We start from the raw sequence: 22,120 nt of genomic DNA, 5'->3' as shown, positions 1-22,120 counted from the left end.
AATCGGCTCATAGATGGCGGTAAGGTTGTCAGCCTTACGCGCCGGCCGAACTTTACCCCCCAGGAAGATTCCTGGTACTCATTTCTGTTAGAGGCTGAGTCGACCCCAGGGCCACAGTGCAGCTGGAAGGATCAGGTAAATTGAAAAAATCCAATGACCTCATCGGAATTCGATCCCGCGACCTTCCGGCTTGTACCTCAACCAAATACGCTACCGCGTTCCCCCAGCGAACAGCACTACTTCACAAAAATAAAAAAGAATTGGTAGCAAGGTCTCTTACGCCTTTTACATGCATTCGGTATTTTTAACTCGACAGTGCGGTTGGTTGCACTTACAAAGAGATATTCGCATGTCCCGGCGACAGCACTGTTTGAATGTCTCAGAGTACGGCAGCATCGGCTTGAATGACATGGTAAAAATCTGGAACGCGTATAAGATGCCTTGAGCTACAAGATATGAGGGAAATTCAGTAAATACATCACATATAAAACAGCTTCGTGCCAGTCTAGATAGCAGACACGCATGCGGATGTTCAGATGCTGGTTTCAGTAGTCAAAATGGTGACTGTACTTGATTATTTTACTACCTGAAAGCAGCGTTCTGTTGTGTCTGTTTTTGTGAGAAAAAGGATACAATGCAAAGGATATTCTTAAAGAAATGTTTCCTGTTTACGATGGGAAGCGTTTCTTCGCGTAAAGCGCTTCACAATTCGGTTAAGAAATTCTCTAAAGAACGTTCGAAAGTCGCAGATGATGCCCGACCAGGTGCGGAAGTGGCTGAGACAACAGTCAATAGACTTCTATGTTGTGGGTTCGAAGCACTGGAAAAGCGATGCGACAAGTGTATGAATGTTGGTGGAGGATATGTCGAGAAATAAATGTTTTTCACAGGTTCGAATATCAGATGTTATAAGTTTTATAACAATTTGTGACCTACGTACTGATTCTCCCTCGTAAATGAAATACAGCACCGTCGTCACAGAGCATTCCTCATAGGCACGTAGTTGAGACGCGTGACTTTCACTCCGCGCCTGGCCGGTGGAATAAGTTCCGCGGTGCTCTTGCGTGATTGAACGGTATAACCGTCTTAAAACAGGCTAAGGAATATGTTCAGTGGAAATGCATTGCTGCAGAACACTTCAGTTCGTTTATATTTGTAGGTGGAAGAGTAAAAAGTTTATTAACACAGGATCATCCAAAAAAGAATGCCGGGATTATAAAAAGTTATTACTAAAACATTATTAAACATATATATATTACCGTATTTACGCATGTATAGGCCGCGTGCGTGTATAGGCCGCAGCACAATTTTCAGACAGAAATTATAGAAAAAATAATTTTCTTGGAATATTATTTCAGGAGTAGAACACCCTGTATTACAATTATGAATATATATTTTTTTAAATGAAGTGTGATTTCGAATATTTCGAATATAAGCCGCACCCCAGTCTTCCTCTTGAATTTTTGGCAAAAAATGTGCGGCCTATACATGCGTAAATACGGTAATCAAGCGTCAGATTGCTAAGAAATGTCTGAAGTTCTGTCTTGCCTTCGTACTCGTATATTTCTATATGTGCACCATTTGTCGCTCAGCAGATATCGACACAATATTCGATCTCGTGCCAAGTCCGCTGAATCTTATCTGGAGTTTTCGTTGTGATGGTTGCCGTGATCCTATCCCATAGATGCGAATCTATTCACCATACACAATGATTCTTGATGTATCTCAACAAGAAAAGGGTCAATCGGAATAACATTTGGTCTTCTGGGAGGCCAGAAAATTGGTCCGCACTGCTCGGGAAGTCTGACAGCTGGCCCTGGTCGAATGTATCGATCTGGTCAACAGATAAAAGAATCTTAATGCTACCAGTCTTTACTGAGTAGATCAGAAATTTACTTTCTTTCGCCACATTTTAAATGTTGAAAGATTTCAACAAGTTTAACAATTTTTCAATAATAATTGAAAAGTAAAAGCTATCCCTGTTACAGGCCGTGGAGGCCCATAGGGTAGTGCGACGTCGAGGCTCCTACATTTTCTAGACAATCGGCTCACAGATGACAGTGAGGTTGTCAGCCCTACGCGCCGGCTGCCCTTTACCCCCCAAGAATATTCCTGGTACTCATTTCTGTTAGAGGCTGAGTCGACCCCAGGGTCATAGTGCGGCTGGAATGTTAAGGTAAATTGAAAAAATCCAATGACCTCATCGGGACTTGAACCCGTAACCTTCCGGCTTGTAGCATAGTGCCTCAACCAACTACGCTACTGACTGCCCCCAATTGTTTAAATGATAGGTTTTTATAATCCCGGCATTCATTTTCGACGACCCTGTAGGTTTCGCGGGCATGGACAGGATTGACACGCTGCGCTCTTGTAAATAACGTAATGTATGTTTGAGTTCCCTTCACTCTGCTCCATGGAGTTAGTTCGGTAGTCAGTTGCGTTACTGTGGCTTATAGATCTGTTGCTAGACAACGACCGCGAGATAAGCAACTAAGCAACGGCCGTTACTAGCGGTTTTAAACAGCAACAGAAGAACGGTGTTTTGTGTGCGGTCTATGCCAAGATGTTATAACTAGAGTCAGCGGATTCGTTTGTTGGTTTGTTTGTTAGTTAGAGAACTGCAGTTCAGTCGTTGTGACCGATTGCTGCGAGAAGCTGGTAGCTGAGGCACTGTGACAGTTCGGTAAGTCAGAGGAAAGAGAACGTCTGTTGGAAGCCGCTACGAAGCAACGCTAGTGTAGACGTGACTGTGAACACTTTTGTATATGTAACTGTGAACCGCAAAGTGTAGTTACGTGCTGTATCAATACAATCCAATAAATCCGTCCATCAATCACGATCAATCACAATGTAGTCACACTACATAAAATTACGTGACAACATTACTGTCACGTTTCGGGGTACGCGTGACTAATAATTGTGGTTTCTGGATTTGGTGATTGGATTTATCGGCTTTTCTGTTAGAGTTACATTTGATAATACAGTTCACACATTAAATTTCTTAACGACGCCTGTTTGACTAATCTCTATGAGGAATCTCACTTTCCTGGTTGTCGGACTGGTCTCTAGTCTCTCGAATTCTAGATATGGATAACTCTCCGAGTCAGAGTCAGAGTCAGAGTCAGAGTCAGTGTTACTTCACGACTGGCAGTTTACCGCCAATCAGTCCGTCTTGGCGACTCAAGGCGTAATATATTACAGTTAGTCTTAAAGAAACAGGATGTGAGTGCATGGGTTTGTATTCAGCTGGCTCGGATAGTGTCTAGTGGCTGGCTTTTGTGAACACTGTAATTAACCTTCGGATTTCATTAAAAAAGAAAATGAATTTCTTGATCATCTAAGGCTTAGACGCCGTGGTCAAGTTGCCAAGAACAATTCTCCTCCTTGAAGCTAGTTGATTATTAGCGGTTGAGGATTGTTCCCGGTTAAATCTAAGGCATTTGCGATTTATACTTACGACAAAATAACCCAAATTTGTGATTGTGGACTCATTCTCTAAAACAGGCCTCCCAAACCCTTTTTGTTGTGCCGGCTCCTTCTGCAAAATTTGGTTTGTATGAGAGCAGCAAGAAGTTCAGAAAGTACATAAGTGTAAAATGTGTAAGTATTGTAGCTGTTCTCGCAGTTCCTAGCTCAGGAAGAGACGTGATTCCTCTCGGGTCGTGCTGACTGCCCGCGACTTAGAAGATAGGGGCGCACTCAGGTGCAGAACCATTCACACACAAACAACATAGATCCACAGTTCTCTAAGAACTTTATTATTAATTGCCCTAATACTGTCACAGATTCACGGCAGTAATCAAATTTAAGGTTATCACTTGGGTTCGGCCTGGTTTACTGAAGCCTAATGATTACAACAGTGTCATGTGTCCGGGCTTCCGTGACGAACAATAACGGGTTCAGAATTGGATTTATTAACACCTTCATTTACAGTGTCTCTTAATCACAATCACTTATAGCGCTATCGCTAGTCTACCCACTACACAAATCAATAGACCGTGCTTTGTTCTCGTTCTTGTATTCTTCTATCATGGATGCGTCTTTACACCTCCATTGCCTAGCACTGGGCATGGCGCGGACCACATATAAAACATTATTGTCAGAATTGTTATGTAACCTAGCAACTAGTTGCAGCATGGCCGACAGAGAACACAGCTCCTATTGTTGCTTGTTCGCTGAAACGTGTAATTGTATGCTGAGTCGTTGCCTAGCAATGGTCATATTTGTCACAGTATTAGGAGAAAAACAAACAAGCAAACAAACAAACAAACAAACAAACAAACAGGAGGTCCGAGATAGGCTGAACGCGTGTGTTTCCGGAGAGTTAAATTTTCCGAGTGTTCCAGCCGGTATCTCTGAAGATAGACATCTTCCCTGGAATTCTGGCGAAACACTTCCCACTTGAATTAAAAGTGTTTTCGATAATAGTCACTGTTGTACAGTGATGTATATATGTATAAGTTAATGATCTGTTCTTTAATTACTGTTGAAATACCTGATTTGTTCAAGTAAATATGGCCCAAACATGCATTAACATTTAATCACACACGCCTTAGAATAGGATACTATGCAGACTGCAGTGCATTCCAAGAGTTGCTGCCCTTCAGTGATTAGCCGGTTTGCAAATTAATAATATTATGTTCTGTTTCTCTCATATTTTCCTTGAACACTGAGACAGTAAGTTCAGCACTGTGTCTTATATCCCTCTCTTGAAGCTGCTTAGAAACGAAAGACGCAGTGACCTCCATGCCCTCAGAGTCATTAAATCTTCTTTCAGACTCCTTCAATAGTTTATCAGTACATAAAATGTAGACAGACGCATCAGCTTTATACTCGTACTACCGACGCGACTTTGAACACATGGGAAGTCAGAATTACTGGGTTTTTGGCCTTTGAACCATCGAAAAATCTTCAAGCTGGGTTACTGAACGGGAATTATCAGTTGCGCGGAGAGAAGATTTCTGTTGCTGAGCAACTGAAACTAACGGGTCGGTGTTGATATTCATCCGCGTGATTTAGTACTTTGTGGAAGTTTCGTTTATGCTTGTTCGACCACTGCTTTCGGTCGAATAGGTTGTGATCGAGCGGTCGACTTATGGGGAAGTGCTAGTGTATTCCAGGCGAACTGATGAGTTGGTCGTATCTCGACTGATCGATTCTCGAATGTCGCTTGCTTTCGTTTCTGTGGTCGACCATTGTAACTACCTCACACGTGCTGTGTTCCAAACTCCCAGCCCTTGCAATTGTAACGTGATCTGCATCCGGTACGGTAATTCAATGTCGTAAGACTTGCTGTTGTATGAAAACACAATGCAAGCCGTGTGAGTAATTATGATGCGTGTGCACTTGTTCCTAGCGAAAACATTTTATTGTGAACAGTAACGTATATGTAGCATTTGAGACTATTGTAGAGGTTCCTCTGTAAACCGTATCTTCTGAGATGTCACTCCGTGTAGTCGAAGATCGAGGCAGTCTCTTCTTTCGAAACATCGGTGAAATTCTGCTGGAATACACGGCGCCACATCACAGAAGATTGTGCCCTTTATTTCTCTCAGAATTTGAGAGTGATGTCATAAACAAATCAGTTAAATTTATGGAGCACATTTTCCTTAAGCTGTTCAATAAATGTCCTGTTCGAGTGAAGTCCGAAGCTTCGTGACAGTGGGGTCATATCTTGGGCCAGTTGATATCAGTTCACACCCTCAGAACTTCCACTGGAAACTTGATTTTTTTTATGTTTTTGTTATTCCAGTGATTTTTTCTTCTTTCTTTGCTGTTTCCTTCCGTCCTGTAATTCTTCCTTTCTCCCATTTTGCCTTTTTTATTTCTCCCTTCCTTTATTTCATTTTAATTTTTTTTCTTTCTTCCATTGTCATTTTCTCTCTGTTGCTTCTATGCTACCTTCTTTCTGTCCTTCTTTATCGTCATTCCACTCTTCCATTCTTCCTTTATTTTTCTTTCCATTCTCTCCTCAATTCCGATTTTCTTTATTTCAGTTTTCCTGTCTTCCTTTTTTCATCATTTGATATCCTTATTTGTCCTGTCCTTCCTTATTTACTCTCCTTTTTCTTCCATGATTCATTTCTATAATTTTATTCCTTCCATTCTTCATTCTCCTTCTTTTGATCTTACATTCTCTTTCATTCTTTAATCGAATCTTTCTTTATTCATTTCTTCTGCAATGTTTCGTTTGTTGTAAATCCCCATATTCCCTTGTTCCTCAGAGCGCGGTGACCCACTTGTACAGAAACAGCTAGACGTCTGCACTTTCCCCATAATACACTGCGGTTGTTGGCAGCTGGAGTGAGACTGGTCTGTGTTTTTGTTTTTGAACCAGTTCTCTCGTTTATTGTGTTGTATGACTGTGATGCTGTGATGCTGTGTTGACCAATCATTCTGCCAGCAGAAACTGTTCTGTTTCAACTGATTTGGATAGTGGAACAGGTGAATAGAATAATTTCCACGAAGTTAATAAACTACATGCTTTTTCTATGTCATTTGCACTCAGTACATAAAATAACACCTAATGGAGAGGACATGTTCTCCCATATATTTAATCTCGAAAATTACTCAACAGATTTTTATGAAGTTTGGCATGGGTGGAGTCCACAAAATATTGTTGCTGAAATTTCATGTCTGAAGCTGAAATCAAAGCTGTACCTTACTCCAGCAGGAGACTTGAAATGTTTATCTGGTATGATTTGTAGATGTTTTAGAAATATGGATAAAAGACATTTTGCACCTCTTACAAGTCCAACTGAAACTAGTATCTTAATTATATTAAAGGGGCAAGATGTTCATACATCATACGAAGAGTGCAGTATTGACTATGCCTTCTGCTGATGACCAGTAGTGGCCGAAACATATAAAAGCAAAACTTTTACTTACTGCTTTTAAACTAGTTACACTTAGACTTCTACTGCTCATTTGTGTGAATATTTATAATTTATACCGTCCTTGAAACAGTATTTTATTATTTATTTATTTATTTATTTATATAGTACGCATTACATGTTTCGACCTCAAATGGACCATCCTCTGGTGCGGCAAGGTTGTCACATACTGTTACAATAACAATCCGGACTAAACTTAGACTAGACTTTGTTTCAAATTAATAATAAAATAAGAATACAAATCGTACATGTTATAAAGTCGTATACATAACATTAGGTTAAACCTAATTTAATAATTAGCTGATCCTAAATCCACTATTTGATATTTAAAAAAACTTTATGTATTAAAATATTTCTCGGTATGATGTAAGAATATTTGGTATTTGTGTTGTATAATTTAGGGAGGTTAGTGTCGCTAATTGAGATACTAAAAACTTTACTAGAATGTTGAATGGTGATTCTTATGTAAGATTTGTATCACGTGTTACATTTTGTTGACCTAAGATGAATGATCTTATTTGCCAACAACAAAGTTCAGCCAGTATGATGTAGACGCAGTACTGCCTTACACAAACTAAGTTCGTTATCTGAACGTCTGGCCAAAGTAAACCGATGTAAACATACCCCAGGATAAATGTGGACTGTAAGCTGGACGGCCGGAGTTCAAAATCCGGTAGGATTCGGATGTTTCCCCTTACAGAAACGTTTGGAACGGTTCTGATGGACAGAACGCAGCAGCTTAGTGGTTAGAATTCCTGCGTCAAAAAGTCAGTTTCAATGTAAGTTTCGACAAAATAATCACATATTAGTGGGGCACGCGGTAGCGTACTTGGTTGAGACACTATGCTACAAGCCGGAAAGTCACGGGTTCGAGTCCCAATGAGGTGGATTTTTTTAATTACATAATCCTTCCAGGCACACTATAGTCCTGGAGTCGACTCAGCCTCTTAACAGAAATGAGTACCAATAATCTTCCTGGGGGGTAAAGTGCGGCAGGCGCGTAATGAGAACCTCTTCGTCATCTGTGAGTCGATTGTCTAGAGAAAATGCGGGATCCTCGACGTCTCACAACCCTATGGGCATCCATGGTCTCTTACACGGGTAGCTTTACGGTTTTTTTGCCTTTTTACGTTAGACGTCCTATTTTTCTTTCCAGATTTTCAGTAGATGTAGTCCAACTGGCCGTTAAGGGGCCCATACACGTACGAGCCTGGCTCGCGAGTCCGACTCGGCTCAGGTTCCAATGAGCCAAACTCGTCCGTGTGTGGGTCGCCACATCTCATGCGTGTGGTGAAATTAATCCGAGCCCGGCTCGCCGAGCCGGACTAGCGAGCCAGACTCGGTACATGTATGGGGCGCCTAAGATTCCTAATTTCATCAAAATACATTTTGGTGGAGGGGGGCTGCTTTCCTTTAACCATTTTTGCATCACGTCTTTCATTGGCCGGTACTCATTTCAGATCAGATGCATTTTTAAGAATGCTGATACTTCTGCTTCTCCTAATTCGCTGATTGATTTGCTCCGTATCCTGACACGAGTTTCAGAAGATGGCTACCCGTACACTCGTCATCACCAGCTCTTCTCCGCTATTCCTTGGAATTTTTTCTAATCGTTCTGCTTCATGCAGTGAATACCGGCTCTAAGCATCTAACTATCCTCCAGTGAAGGACAGCAGCTGATCCTCGCTGCCCTAGATCGGAAGGCAACTTGTAAGTGTAGACATCGAAATTCAAGAATACAGCAGAATCTACATTGAAAATCTAGCCAGATGCTGATATGAAGATGCCTTCCTTCCAGGCTGTGACATCGAGTAATCTGATTGATGTTTATGGTAAGCAGAAGGTCACAGTAGCCGCGCGGTCTAACGCATGAATTCTCTTCAACAGCTAGGATGCTGGGATCGTGGGTTCGAATCCCACCCAAGGCATGGATGTTTGGTGTGTGTATGCGTTTATTCTGTATTTGGGGTGTCCTGTGTTTAGATAGCGGCCTTGCGACTGGCTGATCGCTCGTCGAAGGGTGCTACCATCTGTGAAATGATTACGGAACTGAAGATGAGGCCAGGGCCCTGAATGAACTGGAGAGCCATTGGGGGGGGGGGAAATAAAAATATTATAAGGATTTAACAGACTACAAGGCACCACATCCCAGAAGACAATAATCTCCATAGTCACCTACGTCACAATCTGTTTTAGCCGACTTTCCTAAAATTTGTTTATGCGACCTCCAGACTGTCTGTGTATCTCTCTCTCGTTGCTAGATGAACGTAAGCGATTAGTTCTTCCCAGAACCTCTTATTTTATTGTTATACCTTAAAGTTAAAAAAGTAAAGCTATCCCTGTAAAAAGCCATGATGGCCCATAGGGTTGTGAGAGGACGAGGCTCCCACATTTTTTAGACAATCGGCTCACAGATGGAGGTGAGGTTGTCAGCCTTACGCGCGGGCTGCCCTTTACGCCCAGGAATATTCCTGGTACTCATTTCTGTTAGAGGCTGAGTCGACCCCAGGGCCATAGTGCGCCTGGAAGGGTTAGGTAAATTGAAAAATTCAGTGACCTCGTCGGGAATCGAACCCACCACCTTCCGGCTTGTAAAATACTATCACACAATGATATTCTCGCTAAAAGAAAATATCGCGACGATTAAAAAAACATTTTGTCAGACATTGTCCATTTTCTAAGAATATTTAACATATACGACGTTTCGGTAGTACTGTACTCCCGTCTTGGTGTGATTCAGCTAAATAAGTAAAGCTCATGCTCCGGAATGAACGGCCTGGATTCAGAACCCGAACGAAGCGCAGGGACTATTTCCTTCATCAACAAACGCTAATTTCCAAATTCACAAATCACCACAGCACCCGCAGAGTCTTTTCCAGTCTGCCGTGTCTTCACCAGGCGTTCCCTGATAACGGCTTCTAACAGTGGAGATTCTTCAGCTCCAAATGCTCTGGTCCTATCTGAACGGCGGCTCACTTCCAACTGCATCTTTTGCTCACAGGCTACCGTAGAGAACTGACTCGGTTGCCCAAACTGTCTTCCTTATAGCCCCTTTGCACGGACCGAGTAGAAGACACCGTTTCCAACAGTACCTCTATTGTTGCATGCCGCGGGAATGTTTACCGAGTGGTTTCCTAGAAACGAATGTTGTTTCAGAGCCGTTCGCTAGCAACGGCTCTTTCGTTAGCGCCATAGTTCTTGCTTTGAGCAAATATGCCACCATATAGTTTGAATGCAGGGACACAGATCCAAGCCACTGCTATGAGAACCTCAGTGTAGTACAGTGATAGAAATTTAGATGTTCTACTAAGTAGGAAACGCGCCCGTTTAGGAGGCCGTGAAGATTTCATCCGGGGTTCCCCAAAAATACTGATCGTCTAATTATCATATTGTCACGTGTAGTATGTGTGCCCATAAACGGGGTTTGGAATAGTGAATGGATTTAGTGGCCACTTATACACAAGACTCGGAACTACGAACAATTACAGTTCCACCACTGACTTCTACAATTCACAGTTCACGGTTACACATACTAGTACCCTATGTCTGTTAGTCTCCACTAGTCGTTTCCTGACAACGGATTTTAATACAGGAAGTATAACAGTCTCACTGAATTTCACACCCGAAATATCACACATAGTCTTCTCTTCACAGCCAGACTTTCAACTGAGCAGTCTTGCAACTAATTCTTTCCTTCACAGCCTCCCGTACAGAACTGAAATATCAACTTACTTCGCACCTTGCTTATAACATCTCGGCACGGACCAGACACCTGCTGCATTATTAAGAATCTGCTGCCTAGCCGTGTTTACCGAGCTGTTGCCCAGTACTGGTCGTTGTTTACAAAGTCACCACTTAGCAACGGTTATATACACCACAATATACTCATATGTATTAATACGAAAGGGTCACATTAAATTATGCACATGTAATTCAATAAAAAGTACCTCTTAGAGATAGTTACAAGTAATTTATATCATATTTTCAAATTTCTAAATCATACAAGTATTTAAGTCATTTTTATAGGTTGTGGGGAAGCATTTTTATTCAAATCAGGTGAGGCTGAGGCGGTCCGTTGTAGAAGGTGGGAGGTTCTGAGTTTCGTGCGCTACGCTTTTCATTTGTCTCACACAGTGCCTTGTCAATGTTTATACCGTAAATCGTTAATTTCTCTTCCAGAAACAACAATATGGCCTCCTTGTATGCTAAGCGGCAAGAACACTCCTCTTTAAAAGTTCCTCTGAGAGGAAGTGGCGTGACACGCCGTGCGTCAGTATGTTATTTCTAGCACCCTTAATGGCGGCAGATTGCAACATCTGGTGTTGGCAAGATGTCTTATGCACACCAAACCGTGGAATTTTCCATCTAAAAGTATCTGCCTCAGCCGTCTCTACTAGTATTTTATTTTTACCGGAACGTTGATAATAACGTGTCTGCAAGTCTAGGAAATTTTTTTCTTCATATCTGGTACCTGAGAAAGAACTGTGTATCTTTCGGCTTACTGAAGTCTCGGGCCGCGCCATAGCTCAAGCGGTTAGTCGCTGGCTTCCCACCGCGGCGGCCCGGGTTCGATCCCGGGTCTGGTCAAGTGGGATTTGTGGTAGACAAAGTGGTGCTGGGGCAGGTTTTCTCCGAGTACTTCGGTTTCCCCTGCCAATCTTCATTCCACCAATTGCTCCACAATCACCCTCACCTATCATCTGGGGCTGGTACAATAGGCTAGAAGTGGCCGCAGTGCAAGGGACTTAGTCCCACTCCACTAGCAATAAAAAAAATACTGAAGTCTCGGATATACTCTTATACTCTTACTCCTTCCAGGAAAATTACAGGATATCTCAAATTACGCCACTACAGACGGGGCGTGAAGCTGATCATTCACCTCCATCTAAGTCAGAGATCAAGAATGTTGGGGTTATTCCTCCGCTCCCTCCTGCGTTTAAATAATGTGCTGCTTAATCAAGTAAGCACAGGAACAACTTTACCTTTTAAACTGAAACTAGTACAGAGTGATTCTAAATTACTGTAGGGGTCTCCATGGTCTATATAGGGACACTCCGACAATAATTTAGAATCACTCTGTATGTTGTTATGCGTCTAATTTAGCTGCGTACGATTTGATGCTATTTCTACTTGTTACTCGTTATATTTTAATTATATGGAAATAAAAATTCAAATAAAAGTTACATATGTTAATGAGATCTGTGATTCACATTGTAACAGATATTTGTTATGCCAATTTTTAGAATGTTTATGTAGTTAGATTTCAGCTTAGTATATAAAGTATGGGGTATTTCGGATCGGTACGGACAACGGTGAAATTCACCCAACACTGTTTAAATGTAGACTACCAATACGAACTTCCATCGAATTCCGTTCAGTAGTTTCGGAGGTGAAACACGCAGATAGCCGAACAGAAAGTTTAGCAATGACCTCTCAATTATACGTTCATTTAAATCATTGTATATAAATAATATGTAAAAAGGCAGAGATCAGCTTCCGTTGTATCTGAACATCACCGACTGCGTAAGCTTTCTTGTTGCTTACATTCGCTGATCTATTTCCTGTTAACCTCAACACTGGAGGTAGACTGGACGCAAGAAACACGTACGTGTAGGCTACATGTAACGCTGGAGCGAATGGAGCACTGTAGAAAAGGAGATTAAGGCCTTGTGGGTTCAATAGACTGCAAGACACCACATCAAAAAGTACAGTAATATTTGTAGTCACCGTCATAAAACAAACTCCGTGGCCTGTAGTCCACAAGCGAACTATACCCACCGAGCGACCGCCGCTTGTCGGCGAAGTTTATTACTTACTTACTTACCCATGGACATGAGCCCTTCTGGAGGAGCCGCCAATTCTGAAGCTACTCAAGAAATTCCCAGCATTATATGGAACCCGAAGGTTCATCACCGTGCTCACGAGAGCTCTCCACTGGTCCCAGATCTATCCAATCCATACCATCCCATCCTATCTCTCTAAGATCCATTCTAATATTGCCCACCCACCTACGCCTTGGTCTTCCCTGTGGTCTCTTTCCTTCTGGCTTTTCCACCAATATCCTATACGCATTCCTCGTCTCCCCCATTCGTGCTACATGACCTGCCCACCTCATCCTCCTTGACTTGATCATTATAATTATACTTGGAGAAGAGTACAAGTTATGAAGCTCCTCATTATGCAATTTTCTCCAACTTCCTGTGATTTCATCTCTCTTTGGTCCAAATATTCTCAACACCCTGTTCTCAGACACCCTCAGTCTATGTTCCTCCCTTAATGTCAGAGACCAAGTTTCACGCCATACAGAACCACAGGCAAAATATAGCGGATAGAGTGTGTCACGTGGTCATCGCAACGGATCCCAAGGCCATTAATTTCGGTTTTCTAGACCGAAAGTCACCGTAATGGGAACCTCATATCTCGCGTAAAATTGGTTACGTTTACTATGCGTTTCGAAAACATTATCTTATATCTAATGACAATGAGCATTATGTAGCAACAAAACAGTATTTTCTAGTGAGTAATAGCAGATGTTGGTAGACGCCGCATGCAGACGCAGAAGGCTCTGTCGCTTTCATTATTGTTATAATTGTTCGAAATGAGCGAGGTAGACGAAAGTGAAAACAATTAATTCCAATTTTATCTTTCGTGCTTCCAGTTCTGTGTGAGCTATGCAAGGGATGCAACCCCACCTCATTTCATGGATGTGACCACAAAATAATGGCGATTGCTTCTGATATGTTACCTTATTTATTCAGTAAAAAACTACGAAGTAAAGCGATCCCTGTAACAGGCCATGAAGGCCCATAGGCTTGTGAGACGTACAGAGTCCCACATTATCTAGACAATCGGCTCAAAGATGGCGGTAAGGTTGTCACCCTTATGCGCCGGCCGCGCTTTATTCCCAAGGAAAATTATTTAATTAATTCGTCGTACTCATTTCTGTTAGAGGCCGAGTCGACCCCAGGGTCATAGTGCGGCTGGAAGGATTAGGTCAATTGAAAAAAAAAATCCAGTGACCTCATCGGGACTTGAACCCGCGACTTGCCGACTTGTAGCATAGTGCCTCAACCAACTACGCTACAGATTAATGACCGAATGTTTTGTAAATAAAAATTCAACATAAAGATAGCTAACAGATATTTTGAAAATGTGGCACAGGTCAAATATTTTGGAAGGATTATAAAGAATTAAAAAACCTGATACAGAAGGACATTAAGAGGATATTGAAGCTACCATTCAGTTCAGAAGCTTTTGTTTCCCCTCTGATGTCTAAAAATATATAAATTAGAACATACAAAACTATAATTTTTCCCGTGGTTCTGTGTGGGTGTGAAATTTGGTCTCTTGACATTAAGGGAGAAATATAGACTAAGGGTGTTTGAGAACAGGATGTTGAGGAGAATATTTGGACTGAAGAGAGATGAAGTGATAGGAGGTTGGAGAAAACTGCATAATGAGGAGCTTCATAGCTTATACTCTTCGCCAAGTATATTTAGAAAGATCAAGTGAAGGAAGTTGGGATGGGCAGGGCATACAGCACGAATTTGGAGAAGAGGAATACATATAGGATATTGGTGGGAAGGCCAGTAGCAAAGAGACCACTAGGAAGACCGAGACATAGGTGGGGGAACAATATGAAAATGGATCTTAGAGAGATAGGATGGGATGGTATGGACTGAATCGAACTGGCTTAAGATAGGGATAAGTGGAGGACTCTTGTGAACATGGTAATGAACCTTCGGGTTCCAATAAAATGCTGGGAAGTTCTTGAGTAGCTGCACAATTGGAGGCTTCTCAAAAAGGGCTCAGCTCCATGAGTGAGTGATGTAAGAATTCAGTGTGTACCACACAGGAAACAGATTAAATCTCCACTACAAAGACCAACCTGTTAATGGTGTTTATGGAAATCGTCATTCCTGTGAGAACAATATAAAACAGACAAACTCGGTGGACATAATGCAGAGTTTATGTACGTTAAAGCGAGTGCTTTAAAGGGTTAATATATTCTAATATTTAAATGCTACTTCTTTGTTATAACTTTCTCTACGTGTGTTGACTTTACTTGGTTATTTTGGGGGAACTCACATTGATACTCGTATTACAGAATGCAAATCTTCAAACGTTTTCATATATATATTTTATATACTTTCTTGGAAGAGAGAAACCCGGAAACCCTATCAGTGCTCTTGGTCTCGTGATATAGATTCAAACCGTGGACCTCCAGAATACGAAATAAAGGAATGATACCAAATCGACAGTCACCTTCTTTGTTTTATGTTTTCTTTGTATTTGAACTTCTCATATTTGTTGACTATGTTCATTTTGATGACTTTAACGTTAAAATTGTAAACACTGAAGCATCAGTAACGTTTGTAATAATTAATCGCAGGTTATTTGGTCAGTCAGCGATTGAAAATTAAAATGTCATATTCTCCTGAATGTTGATAGGATATTCTTGTACCAGAAATTACTTTCTCGAGCCATTGCATTTCCTCTCTGTCACAGTCACGTGTCATAACATCGCAAAGGCCGAATGCTTTTGTACCAGAACCAAGAAGTTCTACTGATGTGCCTACATGAGACTTAAGCAGCTTTTGTTTTCTGTTGCAGCTGAAATTCTCATGATGTCCTATGGCAGTAGCTACAAGACGTGACGGATGTGATGTGGCAATCTTGCTGACATCGCCAGTAGCCGACAAGCATGCCGATATTTATGATACAAGACATGACGGAAATGAAGTGGCAGTCTTGCGGACATCGCCAGTAGCCGATAAGCATGCTGAGACTTCTGGTCCTCACACTACTCCTGTCCCTACTCTGCCACAAGAGTTGTGTCGGAAGGGCAATCAACACAGTTGACACATCTCAAGGACTCGGCTGGCAGTCCTGGTTGCTTGTAGACCCAGGTACACCGAGACCGCACAACGAGGAAGTGAAGAAGAGACGAATAACACCGAAATCCGTCTTCATAGCACCAGCTTTTTCTGGGACTTCCCATCTTCCAGACTGCGCCGAAGGATATAGGCCCGATTCAATGGGTCGATGTGTTAAGTTGGTACAACTGAACCATGCAGCACAGTTGGATTTCCTTCTGCAAAGACTTAATGCAATGTATGCAACTCCTGTGATTCATCGTGGCCATGAGGATCATTCTGCCTCTGATTCCAGTTCAACAGGACCTCTTCAGGTGTCAATACCGATCGATATCCCACCGGAACCGGAAGAAGTAACAAAAGAATCAGTAGAAGTCGCTGTTGTAATGGCGGATGTTTTGAAAGACAGCAGACCCAAGAACAGCAATAAAACAGATAAAACACAAGAGTCACAGACTATCGTAGCTGTACTGAATGTTGGCAAGAACGGAACTTCTCTTGAGGACATGGATGAGGAACAGTTCATTTCAACACCAACCTCGGTTCTCCTGTCGGAAGAGAGTGACCAGACGTTAACAGAGCCGACTAAGGCACCTGATTCAGCCATGGGGTTATCAGAGGAAGTTGGCAACATGAGTCCCGAAGATGGACGATCAAGAAATACAAGTCGAAGGAACGTGTCTGTAGACGAAAAGGTGAGAAAAGAAGCAACAACTGAAACAGTTACGATAATTGCAGAACCATTTGTAGTTGGTGCGACTGATACTAAAGACAATAGGAACACGACCAGTGAATGTTTATCGCAGACGAGTGTTCAGGTTAGAAATAAATCAAAAACAAACGCGCTGTCCACATCAACATATAAACCAAGTACGTTTGTGAGATTTCCAGCTGAAAAGAGTTCTGTTGCTGGTAATAATGTGGTGTTATCGAACACAGTTTATGCTGATGATATGAGACATGCTATAAATTTCTCACAGACACACTTTGATTATTCGAGGCCATGGCCTATGTTACCTAGTGACGTTCACCAAAGGCAGACATATTGGTGGTTACCTGCAGGATGGCGATTAGACCCAACAAGGCATCAACCAATGTTGATTCGATTTTGGGCTCGGATGCCTTTATTACGCGACGACTACAGTGGTACCACTTATAGCCACCAGGATACGCATAAAAGCCGGAGACGCGGCCCTCTGGTATACTAGAAATTTGTGTTCTAGGGTTCTATACAAGAAATTGAATGGATTCACGAGAAGACTTCCTCTAGGGATATTAATTTCTGTAGACGAAATTAAGACAATGAGCATATACTCATGTATATATGAAACATATAGGTGTTCTTTACCATTAGCTTTCTCGAACTACGGCAGCTAGTGAGTAAACTATAAATTCTGTTAAGACAGAAATGAAAAAAAGAAAAAGCTGTAATGTTTGATCATCATTAAAGAATGACTTTTTATATGAACATTGTAAATTATATCTCAGTGTCGTCTACAGTGTCCGACTCTAGTCTAACTGAATGTGGTGGGAAGTGAAAACAGCGTGGAGGGAAAATGCAAGTATCTGCCATGCATCGCAATCTGATGAGGACCCCAGACAGGGCTGGATACCAAGACAACGCGGGTCGGTCAAGGGATTGGGCACGATGCATACAGAACCCAAAACACTAGGATTACCAATTGCCAAATAATGGCCACTGATCTTCCTTTTTTTTTTTTTTTTTGCTTTTCTCAAAACCAAATTTGGCTCTGTCCCGCTTAGGTTTTCATAAGAAAATAAGTGCGTTTTTTTTTTCTCCCATATTTCGAGAGTAATTTGCAGGTTATATTCCGACCGTTGTTCAAATTCATGTTACTGATTGTAACAAAACCGGGGTTATCTCAGTGTGAAGGGGAAAACTCTTTACCCCTTTTCCTACTAATTTTACACAGTGTTGCCCTTTCTTCCTAGCGAAAATTATTCAATAGTGCTGACTGCTTAGCTTTCCAAAAGGCTGTTGTTTCCGAACAGAAACTGGTTAATTGAATTATCGACTGAGGGTAGACGCCTTGTTCTGGGGTAAGAGAGATTCTGTATGAAAGTGCATCAGAACACGCTTCATCGGCCATGAATATCGGATTTCGTCAGAGAAGAGCCGCTAACAATAATATTGTTATTTAGTGATTGTGAAACTTTGAAGTGCTTTAATTGTATGATCAGTTGTGGTACGGTTTCGCAGAGATTCAAGTGATCAGTTATACGTATCAGCATGGAGACGCAGAAGTATGTGAACTGATGTTCTTAATGTATCCAAGGCGGAGCTTGGACTGATGATCACTTCATCACAATTTAAACAGATATAATTACTTGAACGCCGCGTTCCGAGATGAACGATATTATTGTTTATTAGTTCTGTAGGCGTGTAAACTATTTAATTGTCTATATAATAAAATATGTAACTGTAAAAAGGATAGTTTTCCCTGTACCAGGCCGTGAAGGCCCATAGGGTTGTGAGACGTTGTGGGTCCCACATTATCTAGACCAGCCGTGTCAAATATGCGGCCCCCATAGCCACAAAGTGCGGCCCCTCAACTTTTAGAGCTAATTGATATTAAAATCAATATTAAAATTTTAGTAGAAATATTTTTTTGTAAAGAAAATTTTCCAACAGACCAGAAGACAAGAAGTCTCACGCAGACATAAATTAGCAGGCTGCAGGAAATTCAATGTTTTGCTATTTCTAACATAATTTCTTGTGTAATCTCTCTTTTTACATATTGAAAAGCTGATTGATACTTGTCAAAAATGGCATTTTCTTGCTTTTTAAAACTAAGATATGTGACTTTAGGTAATTATATTGAAATTATTCCTAAATAATAAATAGAATTAAATTTCCTTGTATCAAAATCTAATGTATATTTCTATTTTGAAGTGCGGCCCTGGACTATTATTTACAGGGCTGAGGTGGCCCTCTGTACAAGTTGAGTTTGACATGCCTGATCTAGACAATCGGCTCAAAGATGGCGGTAAGGTTGTCAGCCTTAGGCGCCGGCCGCGCTTTGCTCCCCAGGAAAGTTAATTAATTAATTCCTGGTACTCATTTATGTTAGAGGCTGAGTCGATCCCACGGCCATAGTGCGGCTGGAAGAATTAGGTCAATTGAAAAAAAAAATCCAGTGACCTCATCGGGACTTGAACCCGCGACCTTCCGGCTTGTAGCATAGCCCCCTCAACCAACTACGCCACAGCGTGCCCCCGTATATAACTGTGCATAGATTTAATTTAGAAATTAAGTGTTCTTTGCTCTAACAGTTCTGGATCATTTTCGGAGTATCGAAATAATTGAATGAACAGTGCCATGAAACAAGCAACAGGCTTGCGAAATAGCAACACATGTGTGAAATATTTTCATATATTTGTCGGGCATGTGAAGGAACTCGTTTCTTGCGTAAAGTAATGTTTCAAGCATTTTTTCCGTGCTTTAATCTTTGCAACCATACTCCTTATAACTGAGTGGAATTCAACAAGATCCATTTATCTGTGTAGTTGTTCTCTGATTTCAAGCACATGCAATACATTTGATTATGGTGTAACCGCTTAAGCCTCATTAGCACATCAACGAACTCATACAGTGTATTAAACCTTACAAAAATGAATATGCTTGCTATTTAGTCACATGAATTTATACATCAGTTTTTGGTTAAAATTCTTAGTTCTGACGCTTCTGACGAACCAATTGTGGGACAGTCATAGGGGGAAACGTGCTATGGCGTCGGTTTTAGGGCAGGAGAGAGTTGGAAATGCGACATCAGACTTGGCATTGAGTTTCTGCGCAATGCAGACATTGACGTATCCATACAATAAGGCACTGACCTGGGACTTATAAGCTATAAGCCAAATTCCAAATACAGAATAAATTTTTCCAACCATTCATATCTCAGAAATGTTAACAGAAAAACTGTATTTCAGTAAGAAGTTCTGGGAAACACTGCTCATTACTTCTCTCTTCCAAATGCTTCAGTTTGTATAATGCAGACTTCAAGAAGCAGAAAACATTAATTACGAAATTTTGTGATTGTTTTAGGCCATTTATACAAATTTCACGAGTGTAGCGGCTCTGTGATATAGTGGTCAGAGTTCCTGCTTACAGATCCAGAGGTCCCGGGTTCGATTCCCAGTTCTACCAGATTAGATGTAGATTAGATTAGAAGTAGATGGTCTGGAACGGGGTCCACTCAGCCTCATAAGGATAGTTGATGAGCTATTTCAAGGAAATAGCGGCTCCGGTCTAGAAAACCGAGATTAACGGCCGCGGGGATCCGTTGCGCTGACCACGTGATATCCTCTATCCACAAAAGTTGGCACTAACTTCGCCTACAAGTGGCGGTCGCTCGGTCGGCATAGTTCGCTTGTGGACCACAGGCCACGGAGTTTGTTTTGTAGCTTCCAACAATACCAAGCAGATTGGCTGGAACCGTTAATTGCTCTTACTTCTATTCGAAAAATGCCCTGTTCGAATCGGGTCGAGGCACCGACTATGCTGAAAGGGGTGGGGGTGGGGGAGGGCCGTGAATTTTCTCAGTCCCTACAAGTAAATGCCGGGGCAGAATCTCAAGTTTGGCCATACCTCAATAATCCCACGACTTCATGCTGTACCCGTACTCCGAGATTATGGGAGAGACATAAAGTAAAACGTAAATAAATAAACAAGTAAATAATATTCGAATCACGCAGATCTTCCTTAATACGGCCTCCAAATTTTGTAGTTGTTCGCGACGGTTATAATGGTTAACGTATAAAACATAATTCCAACAGGAATTTAGAAGCCTTTTTATGTTTACGCCAATACAAAATTACGTGTCTCATCGTTTGCCTTGGGGTCAGATCACTGAATTCTATAGCCAGGGAGATATGAAGTTAACTACGTATATAGAGAATAGGCCAGGAGGGGCCTAGTGTAATTGAAAATATGAGACTAAACGGGGTTTAAGGTGTACCACAGACATATGACTCTTGTAAATGATACACAGCCCCTTAGTTAGTTATTGGAGAGGGTGGGTTTCCCCATGCACTTAGACCTGTATTGGTCCATTGTGCTTCCCTCTATGATTTCTACCAGTCTCTATATCCTACCGGTACTGGTGCTTATCATCAGTCCCGCCCAGCCAGCGAGACCGGTTCTACTAGCTGAGAGGTATCTATAATGGTTCCCCCAACTACCAGAGGTATTAAAGACTGCTGTTGGGCGGGAAACGTCCGCAATTTGGCTCAGTGACCTCCTTAGGAGATATGAGGTTCTTTTACGTGCATACACAGCCCCTTAGTTTATATAATGATGTTTTCTGTACTTCATAGGTTATATAACGCCCAGTATCTTGAATTATTACGAGATACTCTCCAAGGATTTGTGTGTAGGAACTAAGGAAACCACAACTTTCAACAAATTACCCGGCGTTAAATCTTGGAACATAGAACGCTTCAAAATAAACGTCGGGATATCCAGTCACCAGTTCAAGAAGCAAATCGGAGCCTCTGAATATAAAACAGGTAACGCTTATACGACCAAATTCTCTATATCAGAATAAGTAACTTTGTTATATTTTAGCGTCCTGTTGCACTGATTTAAGTCCATGATTTATTTCAACCGTCTTCCAGTGCATACACTCATTTATCTCCTTCTCTCACTCGCACTACATGTTTCGGCATAAAAGTGCCATCTTCAGGTGCTTATTCGATTTACGTTAAACTAGTNTGATAAATATATATTTTAGTTATTTTAATATGAAGACGGCAAGGCATGCAGTGAACTAGTTTAACGTAAATCGAATAAGCACCTGAAGATGGCACTTTTATGCCGAAACATGTAGTGCGAGAGAGAGGAGTGAGATAGATGAGTGTATGCACTGGAAGACGGTTGAAATAAATCATAAGTAACTTTGCTCAGATTAGTAGTCACGACCTCAACGGTAACATGAAGCTTTCTTCCGCGAACCGTCGATAATATTAGTTATCTAATTAAAGCTTCAAAAGTAAAAACTGACAAGAATAAACCACCTTAAATAACATAAATGCAATATAAAAACTCCGTGGCCTGTAGTCCTCAAGCGAACTATACCGACCGAGCGACCGCCGCTTGTCGACGAAGTTAGTGCCAAATTTGTGGAGAGAGAGTGTCACGTGGTGAGCGCAACGGATCCCCACGGCCGTTAATCTTGGTTTCCTAGAGCAGAGACGCTATTTCCTTGAAATAGCTCCTCAATTATCCTCACGAGGCTGAGTGGACCCCGTACCAAATCCACTATTTCTCAAAAAATCTGGTAGCGCCGGAAATGAACCTGGGACCTCTGGGTCTGTAGGAAGGAACTCTGA

General features: G+C 41.6%; 1 protein-coding gene across 9 annotated transcripts in view; it reads left to right on the top strand.

Moving 5' to 3' along the window:
* The window catches only part of LOC111866484, an 86,963-nt gene that overhangs the window by 62,575 nt on the left and 2,268 nt on the right, over positions 1 to 22,120 (top strand). For 3 of the 9 annotated variants that reach the window (XM_023855463.2, XM_023855464.2, XM_023855462.2), the window contains one exon: positions 15,507 to 18,217. In XM_023855463.2, coding sequence (XP_023711231.1) covers positions 15,673 to 16,977 — 1,305 coding nt within the window. In that variant the 5' untranslated portion in view covers positions 15,507 to 15,672 and the 3' untranslated portion in view covers positions 16,978 to 18,217. Of the gene's footprint in view, positions 1 to 6,361; positions 6,445 to 8,353; positions 8,726 to 11,711; positions 11,854 to 15,506; positions 18,218 to 21,106; positions 21,409 to 22,120 lie in introns of those variants that run through there. The other 6 variants (XR_002843158.2, XM_023855467.2, XM_033752272.1 and 3 more) reach the window with 6 other exon arrangements.

This window comes from Cryptotermes secundus, unplaced genomic scaffold (genome assembly GCF_002891405.2).
Source record: "Cryptotermes secundus unplaced genomic scaffold, Csec_1.0 scaffold375, whole genome shotgun sequence".
NCBI classification, from domain to species: Eukaryota; Metazoa; Arthropoda; class Insecta; order Blattodea; family Kalotermitidae; genus Cryptotermes; species Cryptotermes secundus.
This window is presented reverse-complemented; position numbering and strand designations above follow the sequence as displayed.